Here is a 15,719-nt window from a genome sequence, read left to right as displayed (position 1 = left end):
CGACTGCGTAAAAGAATAGAATTGTTGCAGTAGTAACATGCAATGCAAACTCCGCCAATTTACGATAATTCTAGATAGTGGAGCGGCATAGCCGAACAATTGTGCATTTTATGATAAAAGCACCAAATTTCGTACACAGGTTGACAATAACGTTAAGATTAATTTTAGATATTGGGCCATCGAAAATAGCGCCCTCAACGTCCATGGCAGCCATTTTTCAAAATGGCTGCCATAAATGCCATGTTTTCGTAAAATTTGTTAATTTTAGGAGAGAAAAGTCAATAAGATTTTAATTACGAATGGGAAATTACATTCAAAATAAATCTAGATATCTGGCATTCGGAAATAGCGCCCTCAACGGCCATGGCAGCCATTTTTCAAAATGGCCGCCATAAATGTCATTTTTTCGAAATATTTGCAAACTTCAGAAGGGAAAGCCAGTAATGTTTTGCAAACAAGTGGGAAATTACATTCGAAATGCATTTGAATATTTGGCCATTGTTAATTGCGCCCTCAACGTCCATCTTTCTAATAATGTGCCACTTCTTCGATGATTTTGAAAATTTCAGAAGGGAACAGTTAATAAGATTTTGCCCATAAATGTTGATTACATTCAAAATAAATCTAGATATTTGGTCATCGGAAATTGCGCCCTCAACGGCCATGGTAGAGATTTTTTTTTTTTCAAAATGGCCGCCATGAATTCCATTTTTTGTTAAAAAATGCAGATTTCAGAAGGGAAAGCCATTTTTTCCTTTTTTTGCAAACAAGCGGGATATTACATCCAAAATAAATCCAGGTATTGGGCAATTGAAAATTGCGCTCTCAATGGCTATGGCTGCCAATATTTTTTTAATGGGCACCATAAGTGTCACTTTTTTCATTAAAAAATGCTAATTTCAAAATGAAAAGTCAATGAAATTTTGGTTATAAATGGGAAATTACATTTAAAACAAATCTCGATATTGGGCTATCGGAAACTGCGCCCTCAACGGTCATGACAGCCATTTTTCAAAATGGCCGCCATAAATGCTATATTTTCGAAAAGATTTACTAAAATCAAAAGGGAAAGCCAACGAGATTTTGCAAACAGGTGGGAAATTACATTGAAAAGTAAACTTATTGGACCATTGGAAATTGCCCCCTCAATGGCCATTCCAGCCATTTTTCAAAATGACCACCATGAATGTCTTTTTTTCGTAAAGTGTTGCAGACGTCAATCAGAATTTCCACGAAGGTGAAAAATTACATTCAAACTGAATTTGATAATAGGCCATCCAAAAGTGCACCCTCAACAGCCGTAGCAGCCAAGTTTCAAAACAGCTGCCATGGGTGCTTCCCCCCCCCCCCCGTTTTTTTTTTTTTTTTTTTGCAAAAATTTGCTGATGTCAGAAGGGAAAGTCAATAAGACTTTGCAAACAAGTTGAAAATTTTGCTCAAAAATGAATTTAATTTTAAGGTCTTCTTAGAAGGCGCCCTCAAGGGCCATGCTGACCGCCATGGATGTCTGCTTCTTTTTTTCTTTTTCTTTTTGATAGAAAAAAAAAAAGAAATAGCAATTGAGAACACAGCTTATGATGGCTAAATGTCTAAACTTCTTTGTTTGTAATTGTCAACTTGCGCAAAAAAAAAAAATGTTTATCGTTTTTTCCGGCATCAGGACATCCTCATTAAACAGGACATCCTCATTTATGACAGCCATTTTGAAAAATGGCTGCAATTGCCGTTATTAGCATTTTTTTCTGCTTGAAAATTTGTGAAGGAACAATTTCTAGAGTTAATACAATTTAGATATATTCTTTGATTTTAAACATGATTTTTCAATTTATGAACACATTTGCTAACTTTTTTTTCAGAAATTAACATTTTTTTAAAACAAAATGATTATGACAATGGCAGCCATTTTGGAATATGGCGGCCATGGCCGTTGAGAGCAGTTTTATAGTAATCTAATACAAACATTTATTTCAAACAAAATTTTCAAATTGTGTGCAAAATCTTATTGACTTTTCTTTTGGTGAAATCTGGAAATAAAAAATAATGGAATCCATGGTGGCTATTTTGAAAAATGGCTGCAATGGCCATTGAGGGCGCTATTTACAATAATGTAATACATAGGCGCAAGATATATTTCAAACGAAATTTTTGAATTGAGTGCAAGATCTAATTGACTTTTCCTTCTGGAATTAGTAAATTCAGAGAAAAAAGGTGGTATTTATGGCAGCCGATTCTAAACATGGCCGCCATTGGCGTTGAGGGCGCAATTTGCAATGGCCCAACATCTAAATCTATTTTGAATTTTATTTCCCACTCGTTTGCAAAATCTTGTTGATTTTCCCTTCTGAAATGAATTTTTAGAAAAAATTGCATTTATGGCGACCATTTTGGAAAAAAAATGGCTGCCATGACCGTTAGGGGGCGCAATTTTCGATGGTCCAACATTTTAATTTATTTTGAATGTTATTTCCCACTCGTTTGCGAAATCTTACTGATTTCCCTTCTGAAATTTGTAAAATTTTACGAAAACTGGCATTTATGGCGGCAATTTTGAAAAATCCCTGCCATGGCCGTTGAGGGCGCAATTTGTGATGGCCCAATATCTAAATTTATTTTAGATGCTATATTCCAGTCGTTTGCAAAATCTTATTGATTTTCCCTTCTGAAATTTGTAAATTTTTACGAAAAATGGCATTTATGGCGGCCATTTTGAAAAAATGGCTGCTATGGCCGTTGAGGGCGCTATTTACGATGGCCCAATATCTGAATTTATTTTTAATGTTATTTTCCACTCGTTTGCAAAATCTTCCTGATCTTCCCTTCTGAAATTTTTAATTTTTTGCAAAAAATGACATTTATGGCGGCCATTTTGAAAAATGGCTGCCATGGCCGTTGAGGGCGCAATCTGCGGTGACCCAATATCTAAATTTATTTTAAATGTTATTTCCCACTCGTTTGCAAAATCTTATTGATTTTCCCTTCTGAAATTTGTAATTTTTTATGAAAAATGGCATTTTATGGCGGCCATTTTGAAAAATGGCTGCCATGGCCGCTGAGGGCGCTATTTACGATGGCCCAATATCTGAATTTATTTCAAATGTCATTGTCAACATGTGTGCGAAATTTGGTGCTTTTATCATAAAATGCACAATTCCTCTAATTTTTCAAGCTATGCCGCTCCACTAAGAGGTTGATTGGTTGATGCAGATGTACAAACCATAGTTGACAAAAGGAATGCAATATCATATTTTGTGTAAATATGTCAAATTATATATAGGCATGTATAACACACAGATCAAGTTTAAATTTCAGTGATACTGGTTCGTATACTTCATCCCTAGCCCATTTGCGGTATATGCGGTATATGTTTTCAGTATATCAATATCAGTGTCAGTGTGGTTTTACCTAAGATCATGGCTTTCGATCTTAAAACATGGAACTGCGTGGGCATTACTACATTGTATTAGTATTAAACAGAGAACTGAGGCTCTGTGCAGACGACGTATCATCATTGAGACTTTTGGCGCTCCGATCGGCTCTCTGCGGTGGCTGCGCTCAACAGGTGTTTCACAGTGTGTATGACTGCAGATATAGGACATGACGCTAGTTTATTCTGGCCTACTTTCAGAAGGTTTTTGCCAAAATGATTGAAATACACTACGGTAGTTTTAAGACTTTGCAACAGTACCTTTTTCTGGGGTATTTTTTTTTCTTCTGCACATTATCTGAAATCACCAAGAAAATCTGAATTTCTATATGTACACTCTGATAAGTTTGATGCACAACTTCTCACGCTGAGGTGACATTTTAACTGGTTCTTGGAAACTCCCTATCTTTATATCTTTCAAAACTTGAAATTTATTACCTAAGCCTCCCATACATGTATCTGTATCTAGAAATATAAAGTAGAATACACATTTGAAGCCATCCAGAAAATCATTATTCCTATAGATAAATCGTGATAACTTTTATCCATAGCTTCTCACGTTGGGGAGACAATTTAACTAGTTCTTGGAAACTCCATCTTTCAAAACTTGAAATTTATAACTTAACCCTCCCCCATACAGTAATCATATATCTGTCTATACATTTAAAGTAGAATAAACATGTGAAGCCGTCCAGGAAATCATTACTCCGGCCTATAAATAAACTCTGATAAGTTTTATCCATAGCTTCTCACGCTGAGGTGACAATTTAACTAGTTCTTGGAAACCCCATATCTTTCAAAACTTGTAATTTATGACTTAACCCCCCCCCCCCCCCACGAGAAATGTAAAGTAGAATAAACATGTGAAACTATCCAGAAAATCATTATTCCTTTAAATAAACTCTGATAGGTTTTATTCATAGCTTCTCTTGGGAACCCCATATCTTTCAAAACTTGAAATTTATGACTTAACCCCCCCCCCCCACCCCTCCATATCTATATCTAAAAATTTAAAGTAGAATATACATGCGAATCCATCCAGTAACCTCCTTGAAATATCAATGTATACCGAGCACAGAATTGTGTGATTGTTAATGAAGGATTGTTTACAGAGATCTTTGTTTCACATCAGTTTAACCGAAAAAGATTGCCTTTGTGAAATACGAGCGCAGGTGCAAATGGGAAACCAAATGATCAAAGTTTGGCAATCTGGATTTTTAGAGCAAGTAAGGCTGAAATTACCCCGCTTTCAGTTTGCATCTGTACGGACCTGAGAGGAATGGTGTACAATCCCCATTTAGACTGACCAGATATAAATATCCACATGCAAGTCTTCTCCATCATAATATCGGTCGTGAAAGAAAAAAAAAGCACGGCAATGAAATGGCGTAGCGTATCTCGTGTCCGTCCTGCCGCGCCAAAAATTAGAAGTTTGATGGGAAGTCTTCTTCCATGTCGACCACCAATTAAAGGATTTACTCTAAATCTTGGACAGCGTCGAGTATCAGTGGCATAGTTTTGTTGTTCCAGATACGGCTGTGTGATATCGATGTTCTTTAATCAGTGTAGTGCAGACTTTGTTCTGTTAACACGGTATACATTTCTTTCGCATTCTTCTTCTTCTTCTTCTTCTTCTTCTTCTTCTTCTTCGCTTTGAGATATTTTAAAACAAATTGTATACCAATGGAACACCAACTCTCCAGAAAAGTTAAATTTGTTTCCTTACTGTTGACATTTAAAATGACTTTCACGATCATGAGTTTTGAGTCAACCAGGAACTAATCGGATTGTATAGACAAATATCTGCTGTATTCTTTAGTGTAATCACTTTATTGTGTTGTTCATGTATTGTCTTTTCATCTCTCTTCAGATACCGTGAAAAGCGTCACTTGACCAAGCGAAGTTGTCGTTGAATCCATAAGAAATCACCATGGCAACCGGCAATGAGGAATGTGCAGATGATGAACAATCAATCTACTGTGAGTATATCTATACATCATCTATATCTGAGTATGTTTCACTGTCACGATTTTGTGGGACATACAGACATGCACATATTGACGAATCAACGAACATATGAGTGTAGATATATATTTTTTAATTTAGATTTCAATCTATATTGCTTCTATATTTGATATTTATTCGAAGATATTTACTGTCTGCCCTTTAGAATTATTCACAAGTCTCATTTTATACATAAACATAATTGTAACCATATATATATATATATATATATATATATATATATTCAATGACGTTAGCAAGTACATGTGCATGTAAGGTAAACCTCTTGTATAAATCTCTACACGAAGTGCTCCTCAGCGTCCCCACCCTATACTGAGTGAAAAAAAAAACCCGCCTGGCCCCTGTCTGCAATTATCTTGCTGGAGTAGTCATTGTTTCTCTCAGTCAACTCGTGATTTCTTGAAAGTATGGAAGTCATAAATAAGTCACAAAATTCTTGTCGCTTTGTTACTTCCCTCTCTCTCTCAAACACACAAAACCGATGTGACAGTTTGAGATGATCCACGATACTTTCATCTTGTCAACACCAAAAAAATAATGATAAGAAAACATAAAAAAATGACAGGAATAAAAGGGACCTCCACCTTCAGAAAGGTTTATGGTCGATGAAATTATTTTGGAATCTTTCTGCGACTGAGCCCAAAGAAAATCCATCCTCTTCAAAATCGCACACACCTCCCCTCCCCCCCCCCCTTTCATCTTTATTGATTTTATTCTCAACTCATACATAATTGAGCAATCCGTTCTGGATATAAATTTAAAAGATACCCAAAAATAAAGATACAAGTACAGTTGAAGACAGAAGCAACATCATTTTACAGTATTTACTGCCATAATCTCTCACTTTAACGTTGACGATGATTATAAACCCATTTAAGTCAAACCAACTATAAACAATAAAACAAAACACTCACACACGCACACCCACACACACAACTAGAAAAAAAGAACACCTTGTGTCTCACTGCACTGACATTTGAAATGCATATTGTACATAATGCGACGTACAAGCGCACACAATATCAGTGCTAACATAATTATTCATACGATTGCGCACCTATTCCATCACGTCCATGATGCAAGGGCTCCGTGAATTAATTTTCATTACAGACAAAGGTCCAACGAGGCATTTAGCTGCTTTATACCCATCAATTTAATTCTGATATGCTGCAAGTCATCGAACTACCCATAACCTCTCGTAGAAAGTCAATGCCTTACAAAGCTCACAGTTTTCCGTGATCTCGTGAGCTTGCTACATTGGCATCACAAAATCTGTCTGATGAGAAATAAACTGGACACATATCATTATTCTGTTATGATTATATTCTGTTTTTCTATCCACGTGAACATAAATGTCTCGCTGGGGGTAATATGGAAGCACTGTTGTAAACAATGATTGAACTATGCGAGGAATATTGGGTTTAGAGACTAACGCAAGAAAGGAACAAAAAAAAAAGGAGATAAGACAACGCTAAACAATCGCAGGATGACCCTCGAGGGAGTGAAAACACGACACGCGGAGATGGCGCAGCGAAGCTCTAAACTTATCATCCCGTCGCTGACCCTAGCACCCGTGCGAAGAAGGGCCGTATTTGTGGACTTCAGATAATCTATAAATCGTCTAAAATTCCAGCACGGCGAATAAAATGTTATGGAAATCGAGACGATGTGGGTGCTTGGCTCTCTTATCAAATTCTCATGCTCCAAAAATAGGGGGAAACGGAAAACGAATAAAGAAAGAACATAAAGGGAAAGGGGGTTGGTCCTCGAATATCCCTTGCCCGATTTCTTATTTGCTTTTTGCCTGTGAGTCAAGATTCAAGTGGATAGCTCTAATTAAGGTCGGAGAGAGAAAGAAAGAGAGGCAAAAAAAAAGAGGTAGTCTAATATAATGGATAGCCCAGAGTAAAATGAAAGCGAGAGGAGACGTCCCAACATGGGTTCTATTTTGTAAAACTCCGCCCAGAAGTCAACAACCAATCGAATTTTCTATTTTTGAAGTTCAATCTTGGAAGTCTAGACACCTGCACATAATTTGAAGAGGAGAGGATAAGGAATACGATACCCTTCCTACCTAAGAGAATAGTTGTTCTTCGATTTTTCAGTGTTTTCTTTTCCCCAGTTCGGTTAACATTCTTTCTTTTTGACCTGTTGCAACCCTCTCTCAACTATCATGTTAAAACACGTTTCTTCCGCTTTACATATCATACGATTCGCAAAAAAAAGAGAGAAGAAAACAAAAAAAGGAAAACTAAGACAAGGTTTCCGTGTCACCGATTCATCATTCTTTAAATCTCATTATTTCATCAAACCCCTTAACTTATTCTTTCTTTCAGAAAAGAAATATTTATGAACAACTTGTCTTACCCTTGTCACGCAGAATCACGTAATAATCAGTCTTTCATGGGCTGTTGTTGTTTACACGTCATATGTAAGAAAAAAGAAATACCACTCGGCACACATAATCTCCTTATATAGGATTATAGTTGTATAGGATAGATTCTGGTTTTTTTGTGTGTGAAAACAGTTACCCCATTCTTTGAATTTAGGGCAGAAGGCAGTGGTATTAAAGGCCTATGATTTAAAGGTAGCAAATCCCATTTTCACACACTGAAATCTGGCTTGTTTTTTCTATGCCTCCGCCAAGAAGTGTCGCCGGAGGCATTATGTTTTCGGGTTGTCCGTCCTTCCGTCCTTCCGTCCGTCCGTCCGTCCGTCCAGTCCGTCCGTCCAGTCCGTCCGTCCAGTCCGTCCGTCCGTCCGTAATGAATGTTGTAGACAGCGTAACTATAAAACCGTTTAAGGTATCCTAATGAGACTTGGTATGTATATGCATGAGTGGACGAAGTTGTGCCCATCAACTTTTGGGGGCACATGCTCAAGGTCAAAGGTAAAAAGTTCAAGGTCAAATGCTCAAAATTTTACTATTCCCCCCCCCCCATATCTATGCAATGCCAGGAGGTTTTTTCTTGAAACTTGGTGTATACATGTAATACAAAATAAAGATTCTCCAGAGAGTGTTTCAAGTCATGAGGTCAAAGGTCAAAGGTCAGAGGTCAAGTGAAAATGTTAAAATTTCACTTTTTTCTCCATATCTTGGAAATGGTTCAAGCTTAGGACATATGCATGTACTGACTGGCAGTGGTTATCTAGGGAATGTGGAGTCATGGATCAAATGTCATGGGTCAAAGGTCAAGGTCAACTGCTCATAATTTCACGTTTTACCTCATATTTAAATGCAATACTTGGCAGATTTTTCTTGAAACTTGATATACATGTATAACCCAACAGATATTCTCTTGGAAGTTTCGTGCCCAAAGGTCAAAGGTCAAGTGAAATGGTAAAATTGCATTTCTTGGTCCATATCTCGAAAGTGATTCAAGGTATCATCGTGAAACTTAGTACGTATATCTATGCATGTTCTGCCTGACAGTGATTCTCTTGGGAATTTTAGGGTCAAAGGGTCAAAGTTCAAGGGTCAAAGGCCAAGTTAGAATGCAAATATTTTACTATTTGATAGTGAAATTACATTTTTCTCCATACCTTGAAAATTTAATCAATGCATAGACTTATTTTAAAAAAGGGTCAAAAGTTAAGGAAAAATCCTCAAATCCCCAAATACCTGCACTCTTAGGCAGTATAGCTATCCCTCCAATTAAACCTACAAAGGTAGGTCAAGGAAAGTGAACGTTCAACACATTTGTGACAAACCTATCACTTTAATATTTTGCCAATTATTTGAAACTCATCACACATTGTCGAGACATTGTACTATAGAACCATTCATTAAGGCGGAGGCATACCATCTAGTTGTTGTTTTTTTCTGAAATGAAATAAAGTTGTCAATATAACGTCAGAAATTATGTCATGTGTACTACGATGAATAATATAGTATTATGATACAACTAATACTTGAGTCAAGCATATTGCGTTAATGATGATATACCATATTGACATGGATTTGATTCAAGTGTGCGCATTATTTGTTTTTTAAACACTGGATTGCTGTCATTTTCATTGTGGATTTTTTTTTCAGTAATTTTTTATTTGATTTCACTTAATACATAACAATTGCATTACTCATGAATATGCACTTGATTTGTGGGAGCATACTCCAGCTACACACACATAACACACACACACACACACACACGAAAAGAAAAAAATAGTTTATGAATATATAAAAATATATACATATATATAATATACATATCATATATATATATATAAACAAGGCAAAAACAAGGCAAAACCAAAAGAAATTCAGAAGAAACAGAAAAAGAAAAAAAACAGCAACATGACATAAGTTGACATTCACTATAACAGAACAGCAACATGACATAGGATAGCAATATGGCACAGATACACAATAGCAACGGTTAAAACTACAATGAAATTATTAAGAATATATAAAACATCAAAATTGAATTGTTAGAACGATATAGAACCAAGCAAACTGATTACCTTGCTTAAGGCGGTATAGGAAGTATGTATATATTTTTGTGATATGAGTGAAATGTCAACGTTGTGAGAAATCGTGCGACGATAGCTTGTCAACGGAGCGACTCAGGAATTCACAAATGACATTTTCATAGCCACGGGGCGAGTCTGCGGTGCCGAAGGGGCACTTTGGTTCTTACATCGCCGTGACACCCCCGGGGGAAATTATTTTCCTTTCGTCTTGTTTCCATCGTCGAGGTGACTGGCTGAGTTGGGATGAAAGTTTGAGAGTTCTCTTAGGGCATTGTTATAACCGGTCTGTGACATTTCCATACATATTTCCAAAGGGAAGGCGACAGGAAAGGCAGCCAGTCTAAAGTTATTAAAAAAAGAGAGAAAAATAATAACGACATTTACATTTTTTCTTCATTTCACAAAAGCAGCAATAACGTGGGTTGTGTGTAAGTAATGAAATAGTTTTGGCGTGTAAAATCTGGTGATCACTCTTTACGCTTATACAAACTTCTGGACTGCAAGACTATCGTGCATTTTCTCAATTTGATCGTCGTTTTTATGGTGTTAAAAGTACATGGTGGTTTCGTTTTGTTTCGATTCGTTTATTCATTTTGATATTGAATTAAAGTGTACGGCAGCAAATACAATGCATACTGAATACTTCATCGTCACTTTCTAACAACGATGGAAATTAATCTGAAATAAACAGAGAACAAGGGAGAAGGCTTACAGGCCTTGTGGGGAAAAAGAGTCTTCTTATTAGTTTTTTATCTGCATGTGTTCGATTTTAGAAGACATGCAGATAAAAAACTAATAAGAAGACTCTTTTTTTCCCCACAATGAAAACATTCAAACAGTTGGAAGGCTGTGAGCTTATTTCATTTCTGTATTTTACCCTTCGTGTTTGTGACTCTTCGGAGGCTCTTCGGAGGCTTTCGTCATGTTATACAAAATTTGAAATACACATGCGGTGTAAAAAAAGAAAGAAATTTACCTGTAGACCTCGAATGAGGTATTGGTGCTCATGACGTCATGTGTCATTTTGAAGCCACCATAAGTTATATTTTCTTTGATTATACTCATTATAAGGGGAATGAGCGTATTGTGCTATTGGGTTCTTATTTTAGTGTACGCCTATTAACAACCCTAGCTTCGTATCATAGGAACATGGCTGTTGTGATATCATCTGGCTGAGCGTAGTGACTTTAACGACATCTATTTTTGTGCTTTGTCTAGTTGCACTTAGCGGTTGATGCAAATACTTTGCTCCTTGGGGTATATGATAACCATGTTTGTCTCCCTTGGATACCACTTTTGATGACCTAAGTGTTTTTCCTCCTCTTCCTTTTTCTGTCATTCTCTCTCTCTCTCTCTCTCTCTCGCTCTCTTTCTCTTTCTCCCTCTTTCTACCTATATCCCTCCTTTTCTCCCACTTTACCTCGAGAGGAAAAAAAACCGACCCTAACCTGGGTATGATTCTTTTCTTTAAAAGTTTAAGACGTTGCATTGTGTCTTTAAAAGAAGTGAAACATTTTTAGCCCCCTTTAAAAAAAAAAAAAAACTCTGAGCGTACCACAATGTAGACCTCTGAGGATAAACCTGGCACAAAGGTTTTCTGTCGAATGTAGTTAAATGAGAAATCGGCACTACCTGCAGCAAGCTACGCTAGAAACTATACAACGGTTTCCCCATTCCCGTTTGAGGAATACGCAATATATTCACTGCACATCCGGAAGCCGTGGTCAACATTCCCTCTGCGGAGGCGATTGGCGAAAACAATTTCTCACGCTTTCTTGTTATAATCATGTGTGTGGTTCAATCAAGGCAGACTGTTTTCGTCAAAACGTAAGAATCTGATGTTTGCCTTGCGAAACTGCTCGGTATTTGACTCGGCAATTGTCTATGTAATGCCTAATTCATCGATATGTTAAGGAGAACGCGAATGCGCAGGAAATGTTTTGGTTCTGCTCTCCGGAATATATATTTAAAAAAAAGGAAGAAGGAGAAGAAAAAGAACAAAGAACCAGAGCGCATTATATACGGAGGAAAAGACTTCACGCCCGCCAATGATTGCAGATTGACTTGGGTGGGTTTCATTTGACTTTGAGGTGTGTAAGTTGATCGTTGTCGTGGATGCGTGGTGGTGACGATAACTATTCATGGAGAAAAATGTTTGGAAGCGCCAAGAAGGAGCAAGCATCCGCTGTTTGTCATCCGTGACCGAACGCGCCAAAAACTCGTACCTGAAGGAAATGACAGGGAGAGAGAGAGAGAGAAAGAAAGAGAAGAAAGGATGCAGATATTTGCTTTAAGAGAGAGAGAGGGGGGGGGAGAGCAAAAAAAAAATTCGATGTCATGCGGTTCAAGGAAACTCCTACAGCACATTATGATCATGACATTTCGAACTTGTCTCACTAGCCTTTGTAATAAGTCTCTTGCTCAAACGTAGCATACTGAAACAGAACAACAAATCGTGAAAGTTGATTTAATAAACGATTTAATGATAAATAATGGGATGTTTTAAGTAAATGTAAATGTCTAGGATTACTCTCTTTTTGCAATAAAGCAACAATTGCGCTGTGATAATGATTTAAACTATGAAATAATAATCACACTATCAAACCTATTTAATTTCCTCCGCATGCAGAGAAATCAATTTTAATTTGTAATTGTAGCTTGTCGCAGCCCCAAATTTGTAATGACTCGTTTGCATCTGTCTCTAACAAGATAAACTCCATGCAGTAGAACATTAAACCAAGCAAATACAGATTAAGCATAGTTTCAGTAACTGAATGTACCGTTTGGCCACAAAAACATTCTGTTGGTTTTCCATCGAACAAATCTCATGGGCCAACACGTATGTCGAGTGGATACTGGTTTGTCATTGATTACTGTAATTCAATGACCGCTGAAATCTATACCAAAAACAAATGTATATGGTTTAAATCAATGGCACTCATCGAACTCATGAATACACTGATTTGTGTAAAGAAACAAAGAACAACATTAGAGATGAACCCAAAACTACAGGACCTTCACAATGGCATTATTATTAGTACTGCATGTCTATGTGTTTCATTTCGCAAGGAAACCCAACCCGCCGCAAGCAACATGAAATCTAACGTAGATGTCTTCCAGCCCAGACGATCGAACGTCGCTCAGGGGGGGAAATGTATTGTTTCTTCTTTGGCGGTGACTTTATCAAGTGATTCAATTATTTGCCTATAGAGGTCGCCATCCGTCAATGTAGCAGCGCTCAATACATTCCGATCCTCAAAGCTACTGCGCAATGCGTGGGCGCACCCCCATTGTGCCTTCATTGGTGCGTGTGTTGCATTTCAAATTTCTTTGACCGTGAAGAATTTTGCCCCACTTCTCAAACGCCCCTTCACCGTTTCTTTTTTCTCCCCTCCCCAATAAACTCCCCTCCCTTTCTCCCACCTCGAACAGGTGCCAGAATTTAGTAGCGTGAATTAAAGCTCCTTTCAGAATATTGTTTGCATATACTAGAAACATTATAAACGATTAAACGCTTTGGAAAGGGAGAGCTCCTCCCCCACCCCCCCCCCAAAAAAAAAACCCAACAACAACAACAAAACAAACAAACAAAAGCAAAAAAAAAAATCTAACTGACAAAACAGAAGTTTACGTTGTTGTAACTTTTGAATGTCAGATGATTGTATTGAGTGCTGCTATGTGGTATGACATCATATCGGGTGCCAAGAACGGACGCTGGTAGTATCCCTCGTGGACTGAAGGCATGCAAAGATTTGATTTGATATTGCAATTTTTTGCTGTCCAGATCTGTGCAGTGGACTGAACTAATCTCTCCTTGAGTGTAAGACATGAGGGAACATTATGAATGTTGGAAATGCAATCAATCCAGAAAAGAAATAATTATGAACATGATGAACATCTTCTGCCATCGACACTGTCAAAAGTGTAAGATGTCTTTGCATGATCAAGCCGGGTGCTGTTCGTTATTCCGAAGGTTCGATATTTCGAAGGTTCGTTATTCCGAAGATTCGTTAATCCGAAACACACAAATTCCCTATACCTAAAGGTTCGTTAATCCGAACATTTGTGGCGTTATTCCGAAGGTTCGTCAATCCGAAGATTTGTTAATCCGAAAATGAAATTCGGAAAAACGAACCTTCGGAATAACGAATCTTCGGACTGAAGAGCCTTCGGAATAATGAACCTTCGGAATAACGAGCTGTTAACCGATCAAGCCGATCGGGTTCATCGTGTCACTGCCGGCAACCAGGGATAGCCTGGTGGTAAGTGTCGCTGCCCGAAAAGCAGTAGATGACAGGTTCGAGTCCGTGGTTTCTTTTTACGACATGTTTGTTGAATTACAAATGAGCAGTTGCGATCTTACAAATTTCATTTTTAGAGGGAGACAAAGTGAAGAAAATTCACACCCGAATGGGTTTGTTTGTATGTGTATCTGCTTGATTGTTTTTGTTAGCTTGCTTGTTTGTGTTTGTTTGTTTGTTTGTTTGTTTGTTTGTTTGTTTGTTTGATTGATTATTGGAGCCAAAGAGCTACATTAGCGTTGAGTCTTGGCCGTATACAGGTCCTCTGTGTTCCTGCCCTGAATACTAAGCCGCTCGCGGAAAACGTCCGTCCTATAGCTGGCAGCGTCAACACGTGCCATCGACTGAACGGTGTCCGGTTCACGCGCGCGCTCTGATTTCTCCCGAGTCATTATTGCAGCTGTTTGCGACGAGGCGCAAATTCAGACATCCGAGCAGCCGTCACGTCCGTGCGTCCTCCAGCTCTGCTTCATCAGCCAGGAAGATGAACTGCGAGAAACAATAGCGGCAAAAAAAAAGAAAACAAAATGACAAGAACCCATCGAGGTTGACCACCGGGTGCCCTCACAGGCCACAGTAATTACTATATAACATGAGCGGAGATACGTTAGAGCGCTATCTATGTTTTCTACGAAACTGTTTCACAAAAAAGTGTCATCGCCTTCTATCCCATCTTTGATATCTGATTACTCATTTCATTATCCTTACGGAAATGAAGATCGTGTTGTTATAGTCGACACGCTAGTAGCAAAAATTTGGAAACCATTGTATCAGAATGACAGCTTTGTAAACTTAATGCTGTGCTATACACTTTACTACACAGCCTTTAACCTAATTTCCAACCGAAGCTTCTGGATCGTTCCTTTTTGTTTCATGAATGTGTAATATGAACAAAAAAAAGTTTAGAACATTGTTTTGAACCTTGTCTAACAAAAACATCGTCGTGTTTTCTGAAATCACGGAATGTGTGCAAGTAATCATGTTTCAGGTTCCACGACAATCGGGGAAAGATTAATGAGCTACGAGTGATAAGATCGAGGCGGCCAACCTGGCAAATGTCTCAGGCAATCACATAAAAACGCCTCTTGTTCCCGAACTCCGGTGGGATATGAAAGAGGAGTCCCAGCATTCTTGTATCCCCGGTTGACTAGGCGGCGTACCAATTTACAACATTTTGATAAGCATCGCTCTGATAGCCTGTCAAATTTTGCCTCACGCCCGTGAGCGAGTACGTGCCCCATCACGAGAAAGGTACTGCAAGACATCCAGAAAAGGAAACGAAGAAAAATAAAAGTAAAACGAATTGCAAGCAGGCTTACTGACAACACTCTTATCTGGCGTTGTTTCTGCAGCTTCTAAATGTTGTCGTTGATGTAGGATATATCCCCGGGTCGTTTGGGTATCAAGCACGTTCTTGTTTCTGTCCACGGACGAGTGTATTACGCGTGTGATACACGCATAGTACAAGGACCTAAGGCATATACCCACTGAAGGTG

General features: G+C 38.0%; 1 protein-coding gene across 1 annotated transcript in view; it reads left to right on the top strand.

Moving 5' to 3' along the window:
- LOC139720174 (PDF receptor-like) overlaps nt 1-15,719 on the top strand; it is a 126,189-nt gene that overhangs the window by 63,193 nt on the left and 47,277 nt on the right. The window contains exon 2 of the mRNA XM_071631539.1: nt 5,295-5,403. Within this exon, the coding sequence (XP_071487640.1) occupies nt 5,355-5,403 (49 nt within the window). The 5' untranslated portion in view covers nt 5,295-5,354. The remainder of the gene's footprint in view (nt 1-5,294; nt 5,404-15,719) is intronic.

Source organism: Diadema antillarum, unplaced genomic scaffold (assembly GCF_040938485.1).
Source record: "Diadema antillarum isolate AM-2024a unplaced genomic scaffold, OU_Dant_1.0 scf00000123, whole genome shotgun sequence".
In the NCBI taxonomy this organism is placed as follows: Eukaryota; Metazoa; Echinodermata; class Echinoidea; order Diadematoida; family Diadematidae; genus Diadema; species Diadema antillarum.
Note: the sequence above shows the minus strand (reverse complement) of the source record. Positions and strands in the feature narration are given on the sequence as shown.